General features: G+C 39.0%; 1 protein-coding gene across 4 annotated transcripts in view; it reads left to right on the top strand.

Annotated features, from left to right (window-relative positions):
• SPECC1L (sperm antigen with calponin homology and coiled-coil domains 1 like) overlaps nt 1-27,046 on the top strand; it is a 116,141-nt gene that overhangs the window by 41,008 nt on the left and 48,087 nt on the right. For 3 of the 4 annotated variants that reach the window (XM_034791631.1, XM_034791632.1, XM_034791633.1), the window contains exons 6-9: nt 13,144-13,217; nt 13,879-14,054; nt 17,031-17,194; nt 19,640-19,731. In XM_034791631.1, coding sequence (XP_034647522.1) covers nt 13,144-13,217; nt 13,879-14,054; nt 17,031-17,194; nt 19,640-19,731 — 506 coding nt within the window. Of the gene's footprint in view, nt 1-3,884; nt 4,386-13,143; nt 13,218-13,878; nt 14,055-17,030; nt 17,195-19,639; nt 19,732-27,046 lie in introns of those variants that run through there. The other variant, XM_034791634.1, reaches the window with a different exon arrangement.

The following is a 27,046-nucleotide window of genomic DNA, read 5'->3' as shown; positions in this document are numbered from 1 at the left end:
TAAGATTAAGTTGGATAAGTTTATGGAGGGAATGGTTTAATGGTAAAACATAGTAGCCAAGGAAAACCAAGCAATGGTACATGAATAGCATAATGGCCAACAAGGGTTAGGCTAGAGACTCTTGCCTATATGCTCGGGGTATTACTGATCGCCATATTTGGGGTCGGGAAGGAATTTTCCTCCAGGGTAGATTGGCTGAGCCTCTGGAGGTTTTTCGCCTTCCTCCGCAGCATCGGGCAGGGATCACTAGCAGGAGGGTCTCAGCCGATTGAAGTCACTAAAACACAGGATTGGGGACTTCAACGGCAGAGTCCAGGGAAGGGTATTGCGGCCTGCAGCATGCAGGGGGTCAGACCAGATGATCATAATGGTCCCTTCTGACCTTAAGTCTATGAGTCTATGAGCTGTAAAGTGTGGTAACCAAATAATAGTATAATTAAAACTTGCCTTTTTGTTAATCTTCTTCTCATAAATCTGTACCTTTAAAAACTCTCAACTCTTCATGGCTTCAAAACTAAAATTCTTACAGTAGTTCTTTGATGACACTGCTTCCCATAGGAAAAAAAAGAGCAACACCTTGAAGAGGAGGAACAAATCTCTTTAGGACTTGTGCTCAGAGCACGGATCTAGAACCTAAAAAATGTAACAGATGGTGGTATTAAAGTGACAGAAAAATGCATCATAACAGCAAATTCTCTAATACTGATAGACTAAGCAATTCCTTTGGCCTTGAATTAGTCTGAGATGCGTGGCCAGATACATGGTGTCCATGTTAATGGCTTTTTAAATGTAGAGAATTCTTCATTGCATGTTTCTGTATATAGCACCATTCAGAAAAAGCATGGTTCTCCGCATTAAAACAACTAAACCATAGTAAAGAGTAATAAGAAAGAAAAGTCTTTGGTTTAGATTTAAAAAATAGGATAGAGTGACTGCTGTAGCTCTTTCAGGAGAGAATGTGCTGAGTGTCGAGCTAACCGTAAATGAAGGGGATGATGTGAGAAGCAATAAATAGTGGCAGAATATTAATGAACAATTGGAGAATTCATAGAAACAAGTCCATAAAAGTAGGAGGGTGTACTTCATAACTGAAATTAGTAGTAAGACCTTGAAATGAATTCAGTTTAATGAGCAGCCAGAATAAATAATGGAGTGACATATGAGGAAGCTCAAATGCAGGAAGTTGGGTGTCATTGCTTTGAATAGCTTCTAGAGACTAGAAAGACGAAACTGGGAATATAGCAAGAAGTGTATTACAACAGTCTGGGCATGAAATTCAAGCTTAGTTGCATGAGGAATTTAATTGTAGATAATGTTCAATAGCTTGCGAAACTAAATGATCTAATCAATATGAGCAGTAAAATTCAAATCACTGTTGAAAAGGATTCTTACTATAGGTTCTTGTTTGAGAGGACCAAAGTTAGCACTAGGAGAAAGTGAGGACAAGGAAAAAGTCTCATGCCATCGTGTCTTTAAAAAACAAACTGTGTTTAATCATTGTGACATGACTTTTCCCTTCAACTTAAAAAAAAAAAAATCCTATTGTATAAGCATGTAAAATTACTTCAAAAGAATGTTAAGGTTCCCAGGTCGTGCACTAAAACATTAATAAATTTCAGAATAAAGATTGCATGTGTATTTTTTACACCAGTGCAGCATGTTTATACTAGGTGCAAAAATTCCCAGTATAGCTAAGCCTGTATTTTTTAGAAACATGACACTAGGTGGCGTTTTTGCTCTGGTTTTGGATGCTGGCTTTGAAAAATCAAATGAACTGAACTGAAAGTCTTTTGGTAAAATAAGTATGCTAAATTGTCTAGTAGCCATTTGTTTTTAATGTAAAAAACAACCCCCCTATCTCTCTAAACCCCAGCCAATAAATGTTGAATGAACACTTGAAACACACGCTCTTGGTGAATTTTGTCTTTGTAACAGAGATTAGCTATTAGCGCGTCAGATGTCAGATTTTCTTCTTAAAATCAAGATGTTTGTATATACATGTAATGCAAGATATTTGAAACACAGATGATGATGATGATCTCTAAAATCTCAGTGGAATTCAGTCCTCTTCACCCTTGCTGCTGATGGGATATTTATACCACTTTTATTGTATGGCACACAAAATGATTCAGTTCATTCAACGCAAGTGAGTTTTACTAATAGTCACCTGTGTTAAAATCTCACTTTCTACTAAAATTTGACACTGAAAGTGTTAATCTCTGCCCAGTAAGACTGATCACACGGACTTAACACCTTTGTGTGACAATAACAGAAACTCATACACAAAATGGATAAGCAAAAAGCCTGTGTTTTGATGTATTTGTGATCCAACCCATTTTCCTACTCTAGAAAGCTGTATTATTTAAACCATTATTTTATTATTATTATTTGTATTAATTTAGCACGTAGGAGTCCTGGTCTTGGATCTAGAAACCCATTGGGCTAGGCGCTGTTCAAACACAGAACAAAAGATTGACACTCTTTGGACAGGCACTATCTTAGAATAAGACAAAAGACACCAGAGGGATAAAGGCAGAGTACAAGGAAACAATAAGACCGTCTTGGTGAGCATAAGACAAGTGGTCTTTGAACAACAGTGTTACAACTATTGTCAGGTTCACCAATATACCAACATAATTATACTGGTATAACTCTGCTAGTGTGATTGCAGTTATACTGGTATAAAGATACTCTACTTTAAGGGAAATAGCTATCCCAGTAAAAGGCTCCTTTATACCAGTATAATGCATGCACACTAGGCTTGTAGCAGTGTAAATATATTGGTAAAAAAATCATACCAATAACAGGCAGTTTCACCAGTACAACTTTCAAATATAGACCAAGCCTACATTGAACATCCACAATTCAAGAAAGCTGAAAAGCTTCAACCATGCTGTACTCCTCTGTCAGGATTTGTATTGACTGTATATCTTCTCTTGAAACACTTAGGCCTTGTCTACATTACAGGAGGGAGATTGATCTAAGTTGTGCAACTTCAGTTACATCACTAACGTAGCTGAAGTCGATGTACTTAGATCTACTTATTGCGGGTTCCAAACTACGCTATGTCGACTGGAAATGCTCTCCTGTCGACTCGCCTTGCACTTCTCATTCAGGTGGAGTACAGGAGTCGACGGGAGAGCGATCAGCGGTCAATTTAGTGAGTCTTCAGTAGACCCACTAAATCGACCACCGATGCATTGATCACCGCACGTCAACCCCCTGGTAAGTGTAGATAAGCCCTAAATCTAGAAGACTAAGGTCAGGTCCATAGTACAGACTTCTGCTGGTATAGCTATATCACTCAGGAGCTTGAAGAGGTATGGTCCCTGATTGACATAGCTGTGCCAGCAGAAGGCCCTAGTAGAGATGCAGTTATACTGGCAAATCTGCACTTTTGTTTCCTTTGTGGAGGGTGTATTTGCTATGTTGATACTTGGCTGGTATAATCTGCGTCCACACTAGGAGCACTGTTCTAGTGTAATATTCTGGTGCTTCTATTGTAGCATAGCATATGTGTCTTCAGAAACTGAGTGCCTGTGTGTGACTATAGAGGTGTGGTTTAAGTTTAACAACAAGCCTACACTAGAACCTCATGAATTGAGGTTGTTTGTAACTCAGAAATGTTCATAACTTCGAACAAAACATTATTGTTGTTCTTTCAAAAGTTTAGAACTGAGCATTAACTTAATACAGCTTTGAAACTTTACTATGCAGAAGAAAAATGCTGCTTTCCCTTTAGTTTTTAAAAAGTTTAGCACAATACAGTATTTGTTTGTTTGTTTGTTTTGGTCTGTGTTGCTGCCTGATTGTGTACTTCTAGTTCCAAGAGAGGTGTGTGGTTGACTGGTCAGTTCATAACTCTGAGGTTCTACTGTATTGTGTTACAGTAGTTACTGAGGGAAGTAATGTTTACTTGTGGAACAAGCATTTATCTTCAGTTGTTCATATTCATCTGTTCTACAATTGCTAGTGTTTCTCAAAGAGTGAGAGGAAGTAAATGCCATGTAATTTATTTTGTGATAAACAATGCAGCCAATATGGCTAAGATTAGGAAAGTTTTGCAAGAAAATACGTGACACATGACTGCACATATTTTAAAATTATTGTCAAAAGACTTGAAAAGAGCAAATATCATGACCCAAGAAGAAAGATGGAATGCTTTTGCAGATTGCCTATAAGATTTTGTTTTAGATGGCCCAAGGGAATAAGAATAATTGACACATACACAAGATATAGATGTGACCAGTTCCCCCCCTCCTTGCCCCCTCAGGGTGCCACCTGATGTACTGACGTACCACTGAGCCCGCCTGTTCCACCAGCCTGGGCTCCCTTACACTGTCCTGCCGAGCCCAGCCCTCAAGTCTCCTCCAGCCCACACACAGGTAGGGACACACCCAGCTGCAGAAAGACACAGACACTGAAATCAGCTCTGCCTGGGTAGGCTTCAGCTAGGGAATTGCCACCACTCCAGTGCACACCCCCTCTGGAGCGTAAACCCAAAATTGTATCGTCTGGCACTGCACAGAGAACTGTACAGTGTACGCTCGTGACATTCACCTCCTCCCCGAATGTGGAGGAAGATATGCACAGCTTTTGCCCCCCCAATTATGAATTACACAAACTGGCTTTAGAGAAAACAAACAAGCTTATTAGCTATAAAAGATAGATTTTAAGTGATTAAAAGGTTAGCAAATAGATCAAAGCAGATTACCTACAGGACTGATTCCCCCGAATCGGGCCCCGTGCCTAAGAGGGCCCCACACCCTAATTTTCTTTCTAATTTTTTTACTCACCTGGCAGCAGTCCTGGACTTCGGCGACGGATCCGTCACTCACTCCGGGTCTTCGGCAGCATTTTGGCGGCAGGTCCTTCAGTGCCACGGAAGACCCAGAGCTAGTGAAGGACCCACCGCCGAAGTGCCGCCAAAGACCCGAACCGCCGCCGGGTATTCGAATCAGGCCCCGCACTTCCTAAAGCCAGCCCTGTATCAAATGAAACAAACGCACAAACTAAGCTTAAGATGCTAAAGAAACTGGTTACAAGTAGTAATTTCTCACCCTAAATGTTGTTTTAGGCAAATTTCACTGGGTCTTGAAGGCAAGCTGCTCTTGTTTGCAGATTAAAACTCCAGGTATTTTTCACAGGCCAAACACCTTTCCAGTCTGGGCTCAGCTCTTCTCCTCTCCCCTCCCCCCCCACCTCCCTTTGTTTCTTAGATGTTTCCAGCAGTCATCCTGGGCGGGGATTCAGTGAAGAATGAATGCTCTTTGTCACTCCCCTGCCTTAAATAGGTTTGGCATATGGCGTGAATCCTTTGTTTTCCGGTATCGAAGGGGTAGCCCTGTTAGTCTGTATCCACAAAAACAACAAGGAGTCTGGTGGCATCTTAAAGACTAACAGATTTATTTGGGCATAAGCTTTCGTGGGTAAAAAACCCCACTTCTTCAGATGCATGGAGTGAAAATTACAGATATTTATGCCTGCATCTGTAATTTTCACTCCATGCATCTAAAGAAATGGGAGTTTTTGCCCACGAAAGTTTATGCCCAAATAAATTTATTAGTCTTTAACGTGCCACCAGACTCCTCTTTGTTTTTGTTTGCCAGTGTGGTTCTTCCCCCCCCCCCCCCCCCAGTGTAAAAATACTGGTATTCTGTTATGGAGTCCAGTACCAGGCGACTTGATCACATGATCCTGCAGTGTCAAAGCATCCCTGGAAAACTCAGGAAGGTGGGAGCATCTTCAAAGACCTATTGTTCTCCCTAATGGTCCATTCATTGACTTGTTCACAGCTAGCTAGCCAGATAGACTGATTGCATTCTGTCTGGTGGGCAAATACATCAATTACAACATAGAATACAAAGTGTACAGTGCTCACTTTATATTTGATTACAAATATATGCACTGTAAAAAACAAAATAAATAGTATTTTTCAACTCACATCATGAAAGTACTGTAGTGCAATCTCTTTATCATGAAAGTGCAACTTACAAATGTTAATTATTTTTGTTATATAACTGCACTCCAAAACAAAACAGTGTAAAACTTTAGAGCCTACAAGTCCACTCAGTCCTTCTTCTTGTTCAGCCAGTCACTAAGAGAAACAAGTTTGTTTACATTTACGGGAAATAATGCTGCCCACTTCTTAATTACAATGTCATCTGAAAGTAAGAACAGGTGTTCGCATGGCACTGTTGTAGCTGGCATTGCAAGATACTTACATGCCAGATGTGCTAAAGATTCATATGCCTCTTCGTGCTTCAGCCATCATTCCAGAGGACGTTTCCATGCTGATACCACTCGTTAAAAAAATAATGCGTTAATTAAATTTGTGACTGAACTCCTTGGGGGGTGAACTGTATGTCCCCTGCTCTGTTTTACCTGCATTCTGCCATATATTTCATGTTATAGCAGTCTCGGATGATGACCCGGCACGTGTTGTTTGTTTTAAGATTACTTTCACTGCGAATTTGACAAAATGCAAAGAAGATACCAATGTGAAATTTCTAAAGATAACTAGTGCACTCGACCCAAGATATAAGAATCTGAAGTGCCTTCCAAAATCTGAGAGGGATGAGGTGTGGCGGATGGTTTCAGAAGCCTTTAAAGAGCAACACTCTGATGCGGAAACTACAGAACCCAAACAACCAAAAAAGAAAATCATCCTTCTGCTGGTGGCATCTTACTCAGATGATGAAAAGCGTCAGTCTGCACTTCTTTGGATCATTATCGAGCAGAACACACCATCAGAATGGACACACCTTCTGGAATGATGGTTGAAGCATTAAGGGACATATGAATCTTTAGCGCATCTGGCATATAAATATCTTGCGACACCAGCTCCAATAGTGTCATGCAAACACCTGTTCTCACTGTCAGGTGACATTGTGAACAAGAAGCGGGCAGCATTATCTCCTGCAAATGTAAACAAACTTGTTTGTCTGAGCGATTGTCTGAACAAGAAATAGGACTGAATGGACTTGTAGGCTCTAAAGTTTTACAGTGTTGTTTTGGAGTGCATTTTTTTGTACATGAATTCTACATTTGTAAGTTCAACTTTCATGATAAAGAGATTGCGCTACAGAACTTGTATTACGTGAATTGAAAAATACTACAGGTGTATTTGTTTTTTACAGTGCAAATATTTGTAATAAAAAACAAATATAAAGTGAGCACTGTACACTTTGTATTCTGGTATAATTGAAATCAATATATTTGAAAATGTAGAAAACATCCAAAAATATTTAAATAAACAATATTCTATTGTTTAACAGTGCGATTAATTGCGATTAATTTTTTAATCACTTGACAGCCCTAATTATGACACAATCATATCCTAATATTACTATAAAAATATGGGAAGCAGTGTCAATAGACTCCATGGTTTGTTAGAAGATGACAAATTGGTTTGAAGAAGCTTATTGAGTAATTGCTCCATATATCAAAGCCAGTAAAATAACCTTTGATTCTGAATTCATGTTGAAGCTGGTGAGGACTTAAAAAAAACAAATAAAAAAACAACAACCCTGATTTGAAATTGCAGTTAAATGATGGCAAAATTGATGTTGAGAAAGCATTAGCTGGACATTATACCATGTCATTTTCCAGCATGTGATCAGTCATCACATGCTAGTTTCCAGTCACAACAGAGGAATCAGTACTTATTCTTCAAAATGCAGAAGTTTATGTTGAAAGGGGGGTTCTGCCATCTGCAAGCCTTGTTTCCATTATTTCAAAGTCTTGTTCTCCAATGAAACACTGAAAAATGTAACCACTATTTAGTAGTGGAAATCTCAAGTAAACGTCCTGGGAGAAAACAAGGTTATGATCGTGACAGTAGCTGGTGTAGAATTACTGTTTTCATCATGTGGCTTGGGGCATTCAAAACCTAGAAACCTGCATGCAAACAGATAAAACTTCAGAATTAGTTTTTTCAGCATCTTAATTTAGAAAGTCTTGAAAGTATCCTCGGTGGATCTGAATAGTTGGATTCAGCGGTAACTGAATTGTGATTATTGTTCACAGATTGTAATTTGTTTAAAATGATGTATTATGAAATAATATGGATGTCTTAGCACTGTAATATTTTTAACAAATTTGAAATGTATTAATGTATTGAAATTAATCAGATTGGGTGTTAACATTAAAAAAAACTTTGTTTATAGTGACAGTTTTTGTGCCAATTTGGATTTATAAAAAATTATAGATAAAAATACAATTAAGTATTTTTCAATATTTTGTTCTTTACCTTCCACAGTTTTGTAAAATTCAAGTGAAATACTCTAACACTGAAATAAGTCAATTTAAAACCCAGCATCTATAACCTAGTTCGTTACAAATTGTTATCTAAAATTGCAATAGCACTTAATTTCCAGTTGCATCATATCCTTGTACAACTGACTTACATATTTATTTATTAAAGCAAGTAATTAAAAATAGAAATAACCATCTCACATAGCGAAAAATGCAGGCGGCTCAGGAAATTTGAGTGATCTAACTCTGGTTTCCCTTTTCTACTTCTAGAAGCTATAGCCGCTGCCTGCGTTATCACAAGGTCCCTATACTGCAGTAGTCCCTTTTTGGAGCTTGGCAGCAGCAGCAGCCTCACTCTCTCAAACCCTGGAGATTGTTGAGGGTCAGGATGGGCTCTGGATAGTGCATGGGGCAGAAGGGGGTTAGCCCAGAGTAGGTACACAGGGAAGTTGGTGCCTGTATATTTTATGTATTTAAATGATGCGCACGCATTTGGGATAGCTAAGGGGAGTATAAAAACAGAAGACTGAAAACCATGATTTTCTTTTCTTAAATTGCATGGTGTTTTAGAGTGCTCACTCCTGATTTTTGAATTTTGGGTGTTGGCAATTCTATGTTCTTCTCCCATCCCTTGATAGAATTTAGAAAAAACTAAACACTGTTACTGTAAAATGTTCTGTACTGTTTATAGTAGCTGGAGAATATTCAGGCCATTGTTTTGAACTTCAAAGCACAAATGTACTAACATTTAATGGTGTGTCTCATATCTCACAAACAGCTCAAAACAATGGCATTATCCAGTCTTTAACTCTAGGATGCATTTAGGTTTTCTGGTTTGTTGTGATTATTTTTCTATTTTTTGTTTATTTTTAGACAAATTATGACTCATTTTTAGGAGTAAAAAAACAATTGTTTTTAAAAATGAAACCCATTTCCCTTGAGTTGTCTAAAAAAATAAATGGCCCCCCACTGGAGTTCCACGCTCCTGGAATCTGCTGCAAACAAGTGTGGGGAGCTTGGTAGGGCTTGCTGGCTCCCTCAGTAGGCAACTTTCAATATTGAAGAAATTGTACATTTTAAGTAATCTTGAAAATTCTGTTCTCAAATTCTTCAGTTGTACTTTGTCACTTTTAATCTAAAACAGGCAACCTTGCATGTTAGCTTCAGCCTAATAAGAGTATCAATGCTAATTCCTCCTTTTCATAGATTCATAGATTATAGGACTGGAAGGGACCTCGAGAGGTCATCGAGTCCAGTCCCCTGCCCGCATGGCAGGACCAAATACTGTCTAGACCATCCCTGATAAACATTTATCTAACCTACTCTTAAATATCTCCAGAGATGGAGATTCCACAACCTCCCTAGGCAATTTGTTCCAGTGTTTAACCACCCTGATAGTTAGGAACTTTTTCCTAATGTCCAACCTAGACCTCCCTTGCTGCAGTTTAAACCCATTGTTTCTGGTTCTATCCTTAGAGGCTAAGGTGAACAAGTTCTCTCCCTCCTCCTTATGACACCCTTTTAGATACCTGAAAACTGCTATCATGTCCCCTCTCAGTCTTCTCTTTTCCAAACTAAACAAACCCAATTCTTTCAGCCTTCCTTCATAGGTCATGTTCTCAAGACCTTTAATCATTCTTGTTGCTCTTCTTTGGACCCTTTCCAATTTCTCCACATCTTTTTTAAAATGCGGCGCCCAGAACTGGACACAATACTCCAGCTGAGACCTAACCAGAGCAAAGTAGAGCGGAAGAATGACTTCTCGTGTCTTGCTCACAACACACCTGTTAATACATCCCAGAATCATGTTTGCTTTTTTTGCAACAGCATCACACTGTTGACTCATATTTAGCCTGTGGTCCACTATAACCCCCAGATCCCTTTCTGCCGTACTCCTTCCTAGACAGTCCTTTCCCATTCTGTATGTGTGAAATTGATTTTTCCTTCCTAAGTGGAGCACTTTGCATTTGTCTTTGTTAAACTTCATCCTGTTTAACTCAGACCATTTCTCCAATTTGTCCAGATCATTTTGAATTATGACCCTGTCCTCCAAAGTAGTTGCAATCCCTCCCAGTTTGGTATCATCCGCAAACTTAATAAGCGTACTTTCTATGCCAATATCTAAGTCGTTGATGAAGCTATTGAACAGAGCCGGTCCCAAAACAGACCCCTGCGGTACCCCACTCGTTACGCCTTTCCAGCAGGATTGGGAACCATTAATAACAACTCTCTGAGTACGGTTATCCAGCCAGTTATGCACCCACCTTATAGTAGCCCCATCCAAATTGTAATTACCTAGTTTATCGATAAGAATATCATGCAAGACCGTATCAAATGCCTTACTAAAGTCTAGGTATACCACATCCACCGCTTCACCCTTATCCACAAGGCTCGTTATCCTATCAAAGAAAGCTATCAGATTGGTTTGACATGATTTGTTCTTCACAAATCCATGCTGGCTGTTCCCTATCACCTTACCACCTTCCAAGTGTTTGCAGATGATTTCCTTAATTACTTGCTCCATTATCTTCCCTGGCACAGAAGTTAAACTAACTGGTCTGTAGTTTCCTGGGTTGTTTTTATTTCCCTTTTTATAGATGGGCACTATATTTGCCCTTTTCCAGTCTTCTGGAATCTCTCCCGTCTCCCATGACTTTCCAAAGATAATAGCTAGAGGCTCAGATACCTCCTCTATTAGCTCCTTGAGTATTCTAGGATGCATTTCATCAGGCCCGGGTGACTTGCAAGCATCTAACTTTTCTAAGTGATTTTTAACTTGTTCTTTTTTTATTTTATCCGCTAAACCTACCCCCTTCCCATTAGTATTCACTATGTTAGGCATTCCTTCAGACTTCTCGGTGAAGACCGAAACAAAGAAGTCATTAAGCATCTCTGCCATTTCCAAGTTTCCTGTTACTGTTTCTCCCTCTTCACTAAGCAGTGGGCCTACCCTGTCTTTGCTCTTCCTCTTGCTTCTAATGTATTGATAAGACTTTTGTACTAAGACTAGCAAAGGTTTCCATTTTTTTTGTAGTTTAAGTAACATGGTACCATGTGATTTGAGTCACCCTCACTGTTAATTAGCTTACCACATCCAATGTTAAAAGGTCAGCTAGATGTGAATCTTAGAATATGTAGTCCTGTGAGATAGCTATAGATGTAGAAAAATGTCTGGTTTGAAGTGTTTGAACTTTTCCAAGCCTGAAATACTGTTTTTCAAGCCACTTAGGGGCTTATGTCATTCTTACAAAGAAATTAGCTGTGGTATTAAAAGTGTCTGTAGTTAGGACTATTGGCATAACAAAGCTGATGAATCCAAAGTTGTCAGCCTCCAGAAGAACTATAGATCAATCTGTCTTTGCTCAAATAGTGTCTCCAAATTAGTATCCAGTTTCAATTATGTGAAATGGAATATCCTCATGTGAATAAGTGTGTGGTTTTGCTTGGCATTTTGATTTAGTCTACCGTATGCTATTTTAAAAATATCTCGTAATGTTAGAAAACAGCTCTCCGCCAAGAAATCAATGGGCTTGTTCTGGGTACCAAAATATAGCGTTTAATTTTAAAAATGGGGGGAAGCAGGCAAGAGCATTGTTAGAATTTAAGATTCTAAAAAGAATCCCGTGTTGCATAATTATCCCTGAAACTAATTGTAAATGATTCCAATGTGTTTATTTGGTTAAGTTAAACCTTTCACAACAGAACAAGAACCACACAATTTTACCTTCTGTCAATTTAGTTGTTTAAATTAATGTACATTAAGTGTCTGAATAATCAGAAAGCATGTGCCTACTACTCTAGTTTATGCCAAGGTTTTGGATTTTAAACAGCTTAATACATTGGGTACCTGCAGCCTTCATGTGAGGAAAAGTGCTGCCAATATACACAGAAGATATTTGCTTCACAACTGCTCCTGGCATAATGAACCTGAACTAAAAAACATAATTTATCATAGTTTGCCCTACAAATCAAGAGGCCCTGAATCTTTACAGTTTACATATGCATACAGTACCATAGAAATAGAATGCCCCTAAGAACCAAGGATCAGTGAAGTGGTACTGAATGAGAAATGTATTCCATGTGTATCTTCATCAGTTACTCAATTATAGGAATGGAATAATCAATCATGCTGTTCTCTTGTGCATTGAATAACACAACAAATGAGTAATAATCACAGGAGTCAGTCTGTCAGACGCCAGATTAGGAGTTGGTAGTGGTCAAGCTGCATACCCTTTGTGTAGCTGCTGACCTATTTAAATGAACATCTTACTTCCATATTATGATCTCATTGAATATACTGTAATGTTTGCCCCTCATGCTTTAAATACGGCTTATCTCAAACAGTGCTGTGATACACAAGAATCGGAGCTTTTTCAGGGCTAAAATAGGAATCTTATTCCTGTTGAAATAACAAGGAATGGAATCATTCCTGATGGTAGCTATCTTGGAGCAGGGAAGTGAAGTGTGAATCCGTAGGTGTGGTAACGCAGCTTTTATTTTTATTTTTAAATGGGAAAATCCATTTAAACGCTGATGGCATCAAAACCTGTATTCAGCATCCTCTGATGTCACTGTGCTTACCTTGCAGGTAACATTTTAGTGACTAATTTGTTTGTTTTTTAATGTTGTGCATGGTAAGGCAGAGACTGGAATCCTAATACCCATCAAGTTAGTTTACACTAATTTCCCACATTCAGGAGTGTGTGCTTTGTTAAATAACTTCATGCTTAGACATTCATTTAATAATTATATAATAAATATAATTTGAAAAATATAAGTGGTGGTTTCAGGAAGTCTTAAAATTGCACAAGTGGCTTCAGTTGCTCTTTCGTAGACAAATCACTGAGTAAGGTGTTATCTTAAAGTGGATTTGACTTATCTTTCCAGATACAGTTAAAAAACTTCAGGACCAAAAGCATGACATGGAAAGAGAAATAAAGACTCTTCACAGGAGGCTACGGGTAGGTTAACACCTACAACCCAGTGTGCAACTAAGCACTAAAAGAGGTGTGGGGGACACCGTAAGAGTGTTACATGAGACATCACCCAGCAATTAAAAATATATAGTACAGTCTGCCTGTCTTTCCCTGCACAGTGCTCTAAAAATATTCCAGAAAGGTTTCAAGGCTGTATAAGAGTGTTGGGATTTCAATATGTAGAGGTAGAAACTGGTCTTACTGGGCATTATTGGTGGTGTTAGATACCAAAGACAAAGCACATGGCAGACTTACTAATGGGCGGGAAAGTGAATATTACTGTTTAAAAGCGTTAGAATAATTCTGGGGAGGGGGCATCAGCTCAAGGATGAAGTTAAATGCTTCATCTTGGGATAAATTTACTAAACCATTAAAAAATTAACTATATCTTTTCTTCTTTAGAGAAAAGGAAATTTTAGGACCTCCCCAATGCTCCTGCTCCAAAACACCAAAGCTGATTACTGATGAAATTATCTTCATATTTAAGATTTGTAATTTTAGTGTTTTACTTTTGAAATGTCAAATATGAGTACTTTTACACCCACTTAAATCTTCCACTCTGAGAGTTCAGTGGAACTTTGCATCAGGATAATTCTTTGATTTCAAACTCCTAGTTGCTGCTGTTTACAGTTTTGGTTATTTATAGGAGGAGTCCGCAGAATGGCGTCAGTTCCAAGCTGATCTACAGACTGCCGTGGTCATAGCAAATGATATCAAATCTGAGGCCCAAGAGGAGATAGGGGACCTAAAGCGTAGACTGCATGAGTCTCAGGAGAAAAATGAAAAGCTTACTAAAGAGCTGGAAGAAATAAAGTCACGCAAGTATGTTAATGAAAATGGAGTTATGTATTTTTATTGCTTTTACACAATTTGAGACGTTAATTTCTTAACTGTCACTGTTGAGACTCATGGAAAGTCACAGAGCAAGACTGTCATTTTGAGGCAAGATCATTTCTGCCTAAGATCTCTCTGCATACTTCTAGGAACAATTCTGAAAGAATGGGCAAACCTGTAAGAGAGTGGTTTTTTCATAGCTGGCTTTTTAATTTTCTGCAATGGAGGAAATGTACCTGTTTTGGCACTTTCGCTCACACACAAAAAGGAAAGTCATTTGTCTGTTTTTAGTCACAAATATGAGTCCATGACTTGGGCTTAGCTTCCCTGAGTAGAGCATGGAAAGCAAGCAATGAATGTCTCTTCTGTGCTGTTGCAAGTATATTTTGCTTAGCTGCCAGGCTCTTTAGAGGGGAGCAAAACACAAGCTTATCTTACTATGGAGAAGAGAGGGTTTGTTTCTTGACAACTAGGCTACTCAGATAAAAGATGTTAGATTCTCATTTGTGACCTGTTATAGCTTGAATTGAGACAGAAATCCCTAGGAGTTCTACAAGAGATGATTACTTCTAGGTAATCTACATAGACTGGTAATGTGAACCATATCTCTTGGAATATTAGAAGGCATATAAACCGGGGCATTCTCGCATCTGGTATTTGATTTCTACTTATGGCCTTGATTTTTTTGAGGCTAGAGTTTACAAATGACTATGATCAGTCAGTTTCAAAGGAAAGGAGTTTGTCCCAGTCAGATACGTAGTGCTTAGTTTCTTTGGAGCAGGGGATAGGCTTTTTGCTGACTTTATACAGTGACTAGCACAGTGGTGCCTGTAGTTGCTACTGCAATACTTAATTACTGCAGTAATTAATTTTTTTTCCAAAAATACCATCAGAAAATAATCTTAGTATTACTGCATAGCTCATTCCATGAACTTCCAGCAGTGTGCTATTTAAGAAATATAATGAGAAACCAATCACTAAAAGCCTCACCTGTAAAAGAGACTTTCCTATATATTGAACAGAAGCCGAAACAGTATGCTTCTTACCTAAATTAAATATACTTACGGCACTTTGGAAAACAGGCAACTAGGATTTTCTGCAGTTTCTGTCAACTTTCTTCAATAATAAGCCTTTGCCTCATAATCAACTGGTTGTGGAGGTTTTTCTGTAGTAGTGATTTTTCAGTGATCCTAATTACATCAGTCGGGCATCTTTCAAAAAAACACAAAATTCAGTCTTCAATGAATCCATAGCGCATACAGCTCAGACACAATCCATGTTTTTCCCAGTCCTGCCAATCTACCTGAATCCTGACTACTAGTCCTCTCTAGGAGTTGAAGAGTTGTTTGGATCCATGGCTATTTGGTCCTTTTGATTCAGACTGGAGACTCAGCAGTTACAATTACGATGTTTGTGATGTGTATACATGTTCCCATTATTAAAACCTTCGATAAAGTGCCATGTAAATTAACACTGATAAACACTTTGTAAATACAGATATAAATCTTTGAGGCAGAAACACTTGAACACCAGAGTGGGCTGAGAGAAATTATTTTTGCAGTGGAATTTTGCACAGGCTGCATATGTGAGATGTAGAGAGCAGACTGGAGGAGGATATAATTGAAAATAAGAGATGACCTGGATGGTGATGGTAAAGCAGATTAATCTGAAGTGAAGCTACCAATTTGAATAGGCTGTCAGGTAGTAAAACTCCTGATTACTATTGGCCTAGGAGATACTCATACCAGGAGTTTAGAGAGATTAATGCCTTAAGTCAAAATGTCATAGCACCCACTTTTGATAGGAATTTCTAACCTAATCTTTGAATTTTCAAAATAGGAAGTTTGTAATTTATGCTTTGCATTACAAGGATCCGTCATATCTAGAAAATCTGTTCATTAAGTTGAAATGAATCAGACTAATTGTGAGGTGTTCGAATCCCCTTGTTGACGCTAAGGCTTGACTTTGCAGTATTAATTCACTACCCTGGTGGGTAAAATATATTGGAATAATAAATGTACTGGCTGCAAATCAGCTAGAATCGATTTTTCCTTGGAATCAGTGTTAACAATGTAACAGAATCATCTACCAAATGTCAACTTGAAAACAAGCCTTTTATGCAGTAGTCACGCTTTTGGATGTCGGAAGCCTATTGCTTGGTTTGTTCTGATACTGTTTCCAGAACGGCTTTCTAAATCCATGTTGCTTGCAGATAAATAGGTAAAGGAGGTAAAATAATCTACCGGTAATTGATTTCCTAAGAACAAAGAACTCAAAGGTAACTGAAAATGATTCTTTAAAAACTTGATGTAAGATTCCAAAAGAAGAGAAACGGTATAGCTGCTGTTGAAAAATGTAGCTAGCATGGTATTTGATCTGAAACTGAGGCAATGAATAACCCCTCAGATCTGCGGGGGGGGTGGCTTTCTCCAGACAGAAGGATGGTTTCTCCATCAGAGTGACAGTGAATGTCATAACCAACATAAACTTAGGTTGAAAGGTCCCTTCCATTCTAAAACCTTAGTGTCCTTTGGGTTGCAACTAGAGTTTAGTCTCAATTCAAAGCTGAACTTTAAAAATATATTCCCCGCCCCCCCAGCATAAAAAAGTTTGTCCCTTTCAAAAATAATTGTAAAGGTGTTTCTTATTTTGATGATTTCAGTGGATTAGTTTTTAATCTATGGCAAATTTGAAGTTTAACTCACTAGAAAACACAAGACCCTAAACTTGACTCTTGATAGGTAAAAAGCCTTTCAGTTCACTTAGGATCTCTTGTTGACAGATATTAAAGAAGTTGACTGGTATTTAAGGCTGTTAATCTAAATCTAAATTACAACAAATAGCAAAGTAGGTTAATATAATGAGTAGAGTTATGAGCTCAATTCCTGTGTTTACATTTAAGCCTTTTTACATAAAGAAAATATTTTTCTGATGTGGCTAAGATGACCTAGCTTTTGTTTACAGGCAGGAAGAGGAACGTGGCCGGGTATACAATTACATGAATGCTGTAGAGAGGGATTTGGCAGCTCTGAGACAAGGAATGGGGCTGAGTCGCAGGTCATCCACTTCCTCGGAGCCAACTCCCACCGTAAAAACACTAATCAAATCCTTCGACAGTGCCTCACAAGGTAATTACTTCTAGCCAGTGTAGTAGCTATACAAAGTTAAAAGTTTGTGTATGCTGACATGTATGCTTCTGATGTTCTGGCTGATTCAAAATTCAGCTGGATGACAGTACAATAGCAAGGTCTGAAACAAACCCACGTACACTAAATTACATTACTGTTAAGTAATTATCCTTTCTCTTCCTCTTTTCTCCTCAACCCCAGGGGTTGAATGTTCTCTATCCCTCACTGTCACTTACCTAGTGATTTGGACACTAGAGGCTTTGTGATTCAGCACTATCACTCAACAGGAATATAATACCAATTGTACACTCAGCTGTGTCCCCAGCTTAAGGATATTCAGTACTCCCATTAAGACACTGACATTAATACATGCCCCCAAATGAGCGTCCTAGAAGCTATATAATGACTAGCACCAAGTTTTTAAAAAAAAAAAAAAAAGCCTGAGCTCCTAAAATCCATATTTTAGTGCCTGTCAGAGAACTGTCGACCCTACTTCTCCCATTTAGCTCAGTGGGAACTATTGGGCACTCAGCACTTTAGGAAATGAGACATGTAGATTTAGAGCCTGACTTTAAGGTCCTGTTTGTGAAGTTGTTATACAAATTTAGGGCTTATCTACATGGTGAAATAATGCATTTTCTGGGCTTGTGATTTCCAAATCACACGAATGCATTGCGCATTAATTAGTCTGTGTAGCTACTGCTGGTGTGTACTAAAAGTTTCCTAGTGCACTATACCAGTGCTTGAAACAGTATTACATTAAATTGTACTAGGGAACCTTCAGTATGCACCAGTAGGGTCTACACAGACCAATTAACGTACAACGCATTAGTGTGCTTTAGAAATCACATCCCCTGTAGAGAACATTTCCCCAATGTGTAGACAAGCCCTTAGTCTCATTTACATTAAGACAGCTTTACGTTGCTCTGGTAGTATAAAGGGGCCTTAATGTGGGTGTAAATTACATTTTAAATTACATTTACATGCACTTTAAGGTCCCTTAGCGGTATCAGAGTGATATAAGCAGCCGTAATGTAAATGGCAACCCACTTTTATGCTCACCGCCTGAAGACCTGTCATATGATTCAGTATAATCTATAAATTGTATGGAGATTCTGTAGATTGTCATATTTCTACATTTGTGTTCTCCCTGTTAGTGTTTGTCTTTGTCGTTTTCAACCTCCTCAGTTCTAATTTGAGGGCTGTTCATGTTTTTGTTCATAATAATTGTGCAAAAAATTCTAGTAAAAGGAGGAAGTAACATGAGTGAATCAGCAGAAAACTTGCTCATCTGTGGCTTTGGATAAGGATCTGATTGCTCAGACAAATAAAAACTATCCTTCTGGTAAGAAATTTACATCATTTGCTAGTCATGCAATTAGGGAATCAGCTGACTGGCTTGGCAAAATGAGGTTTATACACAAGTTGATGGCACTTCTATCTGAAATTTGGAAAATTTGGAGGGGGGAGATGAAGGGGACTCTCAGTTCCTTGCATCTGGTTAGCAGACCCAGCAACTACAACTACCTCTGTGATCGTTTGTAGATGAAATAATTGGTTGGTGGCAGCCGTTAACATTATCCCTTATCTTAGCTCTAGCCTTTTTCCCAATATAGTGTGAAAATGCTTCTCCAGAACAGAAAGAAAGGAAATTAGAATGGTGGAGTGGTAATAGGTGGCATGGTGGGTGCAATGGAGGTGTTCACAGAGCTCCTACCATGTAGGGAGAGGAAATAGGGTTCCCTGGTGATGGAAAATGGGGGACCCTGATATGGGGGTTAGTAGGGAATGAGGGGGGCACACAGCCCTTGACATGGGTGGCGAAATGAGGGTGATGGTATGTGAGGAGGATGACATGGGGGATAATCCAACCCCCTGAAATGCGGCAGAGGGGTTAATGAGTGGGGAATGGAGGACCCTAGCATGGGTGAATGTGAGTTAGAGGCTCCGGCATGAAGGCTGGTTGCAGGGAGTATCTGAAATAAAGATGGATGGGTGGGTGTTACACAGACAATTTATGGGGGAAAGGGAGGAAAGTATGGAGCCCCGATACGTGCAATGTACACTTCCTAGAGGTGCAATGAAGAATGTAACCCTCTAAACTAGAAAACCAAAGCCACTTTTGGTATGTAAAACTTGCAGTTAAGTGGGGGAGCGGAGGGATTTTTTTTGTGAACAGCTAGATACTGTAAATAGTTTTATATGGTTTCTATTTTTGATATAGTGCAGGCTCATGTTAGGAGGTGACCAACATAGTACTCGAGCATTTTTGAAATTTTCAAAGTTGCTTTCCAAAAAATGAGCACTGCACAATGTAAGCAAACAAAACACTTGTCAGGTTCTGCCCTTAAACAGTTGTCTTGACATGTGGCTATATGGCCACTTCTCCATTTGACTGAAAACCATGCGGCATTTGGGATAGCTTCCTTTTTATTTTTCCATTAGTTCCAAGCCCTGCCACAGCCACAATTCCTCGCACTCCTCTCAGTCCAAGCCCGATGAAAACACCCCCAGCAGCTGCAGTGTCTCCTATGCAGGTAAGTCCATGTGATGGTATTTAATCCTTTGTCAAAGAAATCATGCAAAAGGTGATGATGGTATTATACAGACACTGATTGACTTTGTTGGCAACTGTAGTAAAATATTGCCTCAGGTAAATAGTTTCTGAAATGTAGAGTTGGACAAAGGGACTGATACAGCCTAAGGGCACTTTTAAAAAAAATTATTGCCCTTCAAGCCCAATTCTGTTAGGGTGAAACAACTTCTCCCCCATATCTTACTGTTGATACAGAGGCAGTCTGTCTCTCTTCCCTCCCCATTTCCAAGGATGTTGTCAGGGCCAACTTTGCTTCCCATGTCGACAAATCACTTCTGACTGCCCCTTTAAGCAATAAGTTACTTTCTTTGGGGGTATATGATAATGAAGGAACATCTTATTGCATGCACTGTTTGGTTATGTGCCATCTTTAACCAACTGGAGTACTAAAAAAATTATCAAAGGTTTGTTTAATGCATGTGTAACTTGTAGAGGTTTTTTGGGGGGACGGGGGTCATTGAGTAAGAAACACTGAAAAACAAAATTCTGTAGTTGGATACTAAGTATTCCTGTGCTACTGTGAATTGATATTCTTGTAACATGGAAGGCTAACTTCAATCTTTCTGAACCCATCTGTCAGTTTTCAGTCCTTTGTCTCCTTTGGGCGATAGAGGTCATGCATCTGTATGGGATTGGTCATCAGCCTTTGATACAAATTTATCAGTGTTGCGGGCCTCACTATAGGATCTGTATTAGAGGGATGAAGTCATAAGTTGGCTATTTTTATTCATTATATAGGGATACAGAGAGTTATGTTCAACGTGTTGATGTACCCTAGATTCTCTGTCCCCTTTCCAGCCTCCCACCCCTTCGTTCAACTGCAGGGGAGAACATCAAGTATCACAGGATTGCATAGTTATCAGTATACTGAGCGTGTTGCTCGGTCTTGCTTTCTATGAACCTGGACACCATTGTTTTGTTTTCTCAGTATCAGGATGAGGTATGGACGTGGACGAAAGCCAACAGGGTTAGGCTCAGAACAGATAAGAGTAAAGGTAGAAGTTGCTGGCAGGATGAAGCATTTTGAGGAACTGGCAGTGCTCATTTCCTTCAGTGACAGTGTATGCTCACTTATCAGTACTTCTTCTATTAGATTCAGAGTATCGCAGGCCAGAAATGCTACCAATTTATTGAAATATGTGGTGGCACAATTTTACAATTGTTGACGTGAGAGGAAGCACCTTTTTGAACCCTGACTTGTGGCAGTGAAAGAATAATGTTTGAAACCTGTTGTCCAAACATGGCAGCATTTTATAGTGCAGTTATTGATAAGTCATATCCCTTCACACTGAGACTCAAATAGCTTCACAACAAAAGGGGAGAAATTAGATGTTTTAATCAGAAAATTTGTTGCTTTTTGTGGTTAAATCAGCAGTGACAGTGTTTTCAGAAGACAGCTGGATCTCACTAGCTTTGTGTCACCTGGGGGTTCAGTCGGCATTGATCTACCTTTATATTTTTTTCTTTGTTCATGAAATGAGCACGCTTAATCTCACACTCTGAAAGGCTAGACTAGAAGTTTGGCAACACCAAAGTCTTTTCACTGTAGCCTGAGGCTTATTTGCTTTATTTATTCATAAATTAACCATGAACCTCAGTTCTTTGTAACCAAAATAACATCTTAAACTAGTGGGGAGCTAGCACGTGCTGCTTGCTACTCTTCATTTGAGGTTCTTTGTCTGCTATAATTTGAATCTTGAATTGCACTTCTGGTGCACAAGTAGAATGTCAGAAGTGGGATGTTCTCTGGAGTGGAAGTAACTTCCTGAAAAAGGAACGTAATAGTGTAACAGAGCAACTTTGCCTCTAATTTCTTTTGAAAATATGTGGTTTTACTGAATGTGTGTAACTATGCAAAGAGAATTTTCTGTGTTGACCTTATTTATGTTGCATTATATCTAAACAGCCAATTATAGTGAAGGAATGATGTAATGAGGTTCAGAGAATGTCCATCAAGTTACCACATTGATTTCTACTGTCTTCCCCTTCAAGGCACTAAATAATTCAGTTCAGCCTACTTCTTAGAATTTGTCTTCTATCAAGTCTCCCCTACCTGTGATGTCAGCCTTCATATTCTGTTCATTATTTCTTCTTTAGTTACAGTGGGAAAGCAAGATTTAAGAGTGTGACTGCCTGGGACAGTTCCAAGGTTGTCATTGTGGCTGTGAGATCTGAGTTAAGCTAGAAGAGTTGTCCACTGCCCAAGTACTGAAATCCTTTAGAACAAGTAACCTTGAGCTAGCACGCTAAAGATATTGGTGTGGCTGCAGTGGCACAAGCAGTAGCTTGGGCTAGCTGCCTCAGCTCAATCATGCCTGACCCCCTGGTTCATACTTGGGTACCTAGCCTGAGTCACTGCCCATGCTGCTGCAGCCGCGCTGCTATTTTTAGTGACCTAGCTTGAGCAGAGCTACCACATATCTACGTGCTGTGGAAAGCATGCTCTGTGTGGCAGGGTAGACATCCATACCCTTGCGGACTCGGTTTCTTTGTGGTAGCACTTAGCTGATCAAGCGGAGACTCTGGGCCAGTGTGACAATCTGTATGCCAACACAAATCTCATTTATACCCATCCTGGTATTCCGGTAAGATGGACAGACTGTCAAAACCAGGTTTTGGAGTGAGACCCATCTGCATTTAAGACCAGATGCAAACACAGGCATACCTCCCTTAACCTCCCTTGATGATCCGAGTCAGTATCATTGTGTGATAGAACATCACAGCCCAATTATAGCATGTTGCTGTTTAATATTTTCAATGCAATATCTTACTACACTCTTCCAATTCAGAAAAGGAAAATGTTAAGGTGTCTCTCTTGTTCTTACTCGTATTCTCTCTTCAGTCCAGTCCTGGCTGTTGGGAGAGGTATTTCTCCTCTTTTCCTTTTTCTGCTGAGCTCCTCATTTCCCTAGATTACTGGTAGGCTGGTGTCTGTGATTGGATCCATTTTATCAGCACTCAAACTATCTTACGTGTGTCAGGCATCCCTGGCAAATCTAATGTGTGAATATTAAACATTTTGTATAATTTAACATTTTTAATCTTACTTTATGCACCTATAAGGATTACAAAGCATAGTAATAACTGCAGCATATCTAGGAATCGTTATGACCTCCACTAAAATGCAGTCAACATGGTGGTGGAGTAGAGCAGCTGTTTAGCAATGCATACCTATGTTGCAAAACACTTTAGGAAAAGAGGCATCTATCTATACTTCAGTGTCACTTCAGTAGGAGGATGTCACAAACATTGGGCTTAAATGCCAGTGTCATATTTAACTTTGCTAAGCAAACTGGGGTTATGTTTAATCTAGTATTTTAAATTACTTTTGACTCGACTGCAACATTCAAGTCTTACATGCATTTTCCTGCTCTGTGCTGATAAGTGACATCGGCAAGTGCAGCCCAGCCTGGTGTTTCACCCCTCCATTTTCACCTCAGCCCAAAGCACATAGGCAGAGCGATAAGATTTAGTCAAAGTGGAGTATTTCTTTGATTGTCAGTGTTTCTCCTTAAACTGTGATAACAAAAATTCCTCAGTTTCTAACTTTTCCCTCGCTCTACTGGTGTTTGCGACAATGGGAGCCCTAGAGTTGACTTGCTACTTATATTGTAATCATTGCCATCTAGCTCAAAGCAGGTCTAGTTGACAGCTGGCAGCCCCGTTACACTAAGGCTCCTATCATTGATTTATCTGAACTGGTGTTGACAATAATGGGGAATTTTTGCAAAATTTCCCATGTGTAGATGAGGTTTCATCTGAATGTCTGAGTGAGGCACTCAATGTAAAAGTACAAAAGATATCTCCTTCAATGGGGAATTAAGTGTAGTATATTTCCCTCCCAGTAGCTAGAAAACTGATTAAACAGGGTTAAGAGAAAAAGTGAATACATAGTTTTTTCTTTTTTTCTTCCTGGAAAGCACTATTTTTAAAAATGTATATTTAATTCTCATGAACCTGGACTAATAGCACTAGGGTCTTAGAGTGTAAGTTCTTCATTGCAGGGACCATGTCTGCCTCTGTTTGTACAGCATCTAGCAAAATGGGACCCAGTCCTGATTAGGCCCTCTGTAATTAGGCTTTACTGTAATATAAATATATAATAACTTACAGATAAGCAGACAGAGATTGGTAATGTGTGCTGGCTTCCCCACACACTTTTTACAGCTAACCTCAGGTACTCAGGATTATGGTTTAGCAATGTTTACCAGTGTCCACCAGGGACTTAAAATACGATCTTTGGAGGTTAACGGTCTAACTCAGTCCATCACCATTCTGCCTCTCAAATTGAAAAAACTTTGTACATGCAGATTACTTTCCTTTTTTAAAAGGATCAGGTATGTTTCTATTTCTCTTTATGAATTGATTAGTAACTCCCATTGTTCTACCCTGGATGATTTCCAGGAAGCCTAACTTAATCAAATTGTTTTCTGCATGATGGATTTCTGCATTAACCTAAGAAAGTACCAACACCATAACATTTAAAATTAGATTTTTGATGTCTGAAACTGTTAACTTAATTATTTATGCTAACAGATAATAAGCAGGAGATCCTTACTATCGAGCAGAACTTTTGCCTTCAGCTTGGAAATGACAGTGAGAAAAAAGTAACTGACCCTAAATGTTCTTACTGTTAGTGAGATTGTGCACTTGCTGTTCCTCTCCTAGCATAGTAAATCTTATTTGTAATTCTGAGACCACTTTTTTGTTAAACATATTAGGCCAAATTCATCCTTACTCCAGGGTTAAATTAATCTGTACTTATATTTGAAAGTAAATATCAATAATACTTTTCCCCCCACTGTTAGTGTTTCTAGGCATTTTTAGTTTTGTTTTTAGCTCTCCACTGTGGTTTAGAATAAGCCTGCACCCTCGCTGGCAAACAGCAATGTATATTTTCTGACTCCCATATAGTATCTGGTATATTTATATCAAATTTATTTTTTATATAAAGAGCAAGTATATTTTTATAAAATACCTTAACTTTTTGGGAACAGCACTGAATGGAAAGTCCAGTTTATTTAAGACCGTGGATATCTTTCATTATACAGTTCATTCAAATGAGCTTGACTTCAACGCCCCCACCCCTTTCCTCCTGCCAGTTCTTAATGTAGTTTGAAAAGTGACCAATAGGAGCTACAGAATACAGATTGCAAATAGTCTTTAATACCAATATTTAACATTATGGCTCACATCTGTGCACCCTTCATTGTCTATATTGAAGATGTGTGTATCCCTTTTGTCCTTTTGATAACATTTTGTTTTCGGTATTGTGGGCTTTGACTATTGACGTGTCCAGTTCCTCAGAACTGGCTTGTAGGAGACGGTTAACGTTACACTTAAAGCGCAGTTCTAGTGACAAATCTAGTCCCAACAGTGACTGGTGGGTTTTCTTTTGTTTTTTTTTAAAGTCGGGTTCTGTACTGGTGTCTGATTCTATATCAAACGAGTGTAGTTTACAAGTGTGTAACACCATTCCTTATGCTCATCATAGTCTCAGTCAAGCAAAATTGTTTCTTGCACCTCATCATGTGTAATTAAGGTTCTGCAGGGCAGATTATTCCCTTTGTGACACCTATGCTGCATGTCACTGTCTTAGTAGGCTAGTACAGATGTTGCTGGTTGGAACTCGGTAAATAATTCAGTTGATCCATTTCCCCCTAAAATTGCCCAGAATATCTGTGGCCTGTCTACATTAGTGCAAACACTGGTGGGATGAATGATTGAAAATTCTAGGGGAAACTGGCTAGAGTAGACATGGCTGGATAGAATGGTATTGGCTCTGGAGTACCAACAGAAGTAAAAAGCAGAAAACCGAACAAACTTGTTTTATGGCCAGTAGAAATGACAAACATACCGAAAGTTGCCAGCTGAGCAAGCCAGTCACTTTTCTGACCCTATCTCAAAGAATGTTTGTTTTTAAAGTATTGTACATAGGAGAACATGGGGGTTGGGGAAGTAGTACTTGGAAGTGAAAACATGGGTAGGTGGAGGTGTGGAGCTGTGTTCCCTTGCTTCCAGGCTAGGAGTACTGTGTGGGCTCCATGTTTATATAGGCTTTAGCAGGAGCTTTCTCCTGGAGGTGGGGGAGGTTTCCACTAATGTGGAGTCTTTGAGAATGGTAGAATTGGAAAGGGAGGTCTTCCTTCATCCTCTATGCCAGTGGTTTTCAAACTTTTCAGGCTGCATACCCCTTTCCAATAATATAGTCTAATACGTGCCCTCATCTGAAATAGGGTCATAATATGCCTATGCTTAGATTGCCAAGTCTTACTAAATAAAATGTATTATCCACCATGACAGGATTTTTCTCACATACCCCCTGACAAGAGCTCGCATAACCCAGTTTGAAAACCACTGCTGTATGCTGAGAGGGCTGGAGTGCTCACAGGGCTAGCCTAAAGATAGGCAGTGCAGCAGGTGATTGCCTGATGATCCTTGGTAGAGGAAAGTGTTTAAAAACAAGCCCTAAGAGGGTGGTTTTTTTTGTTTTTTGTTTTTGTTTTGTTTTTTTTAAGACGGTGAGGGATTGGGGATCGTAGAGAAATAAGGGACAGGTTTAGGTTTAAATCTTACAACCCTTACTGCTGTACCACCAAGAGTTTTGGCTTCTCAATTTTGGCAGGCCAGATACAATTATGTTTAATATTTGGGAGGTGCATAGCCCCCAGGACATCAGTGGGAAGCCTTGATTGAGTTGAGACTGTGTGTGATCTGAGTACACAGTGCCTAGCCAAATTAAAATGTATTTATTCCTCTTTGAATTTTATCCTTTTCTTTCAGTTATAGCTGTTATTTCCTTGGTAAAATACGGAAATTCACTGACGTGGTGGTTAAAGTTTCTGAATAAGTGGAGAACATTAGCTTTTAAAATGAGCCATCAGAAACAATTTCATGCATGGATTAGAACTAGCTCTTTCAGGGCTTACTTGTTCTGCAGTTGACAGCATGTTTAAATGAAGAAATATCCATCTTTATAGCATTTAGGATCCCATAGATAATCTGATAATGAAGTGATGAAATACAATTCCTCTTGCTGTATTATGCGGGTTAGACTCCTGGACACTGGCAGTTTTCTCATTTTCTTGCCAATGCAAAAAGGTTGTTACATATGAGAGCCACGCTAGAGTCAATAGCCTGGTAATCCTGTGTATGCAAGCACATGTTGCGAACTCTATACTTAAGGTTTAATTTTTTTATCATATCTTTGAGTTTAGCTTGTCTATATGACTTGGCATGAGAAGCACCTGAGCCTT

This window comes from Trachemys scripta, chromosome 15 (assembly GCF_013100865.1).
Source record: "Trachemys scripta elegans isolate TJP31775 chromosome 15, CAS_Tse_1.0, whole genome shotgun sequence".
NCBI lineage: Eukaryota > Metazoa > Chordata > Testudines > Emydidae > Trachemys > Trachemys scripta.
The sequence above is the reverse complement of the archived record's forward strand: the minus strand, read 5'-3'. Positions and strand labels throughout refer to the sequence as shown.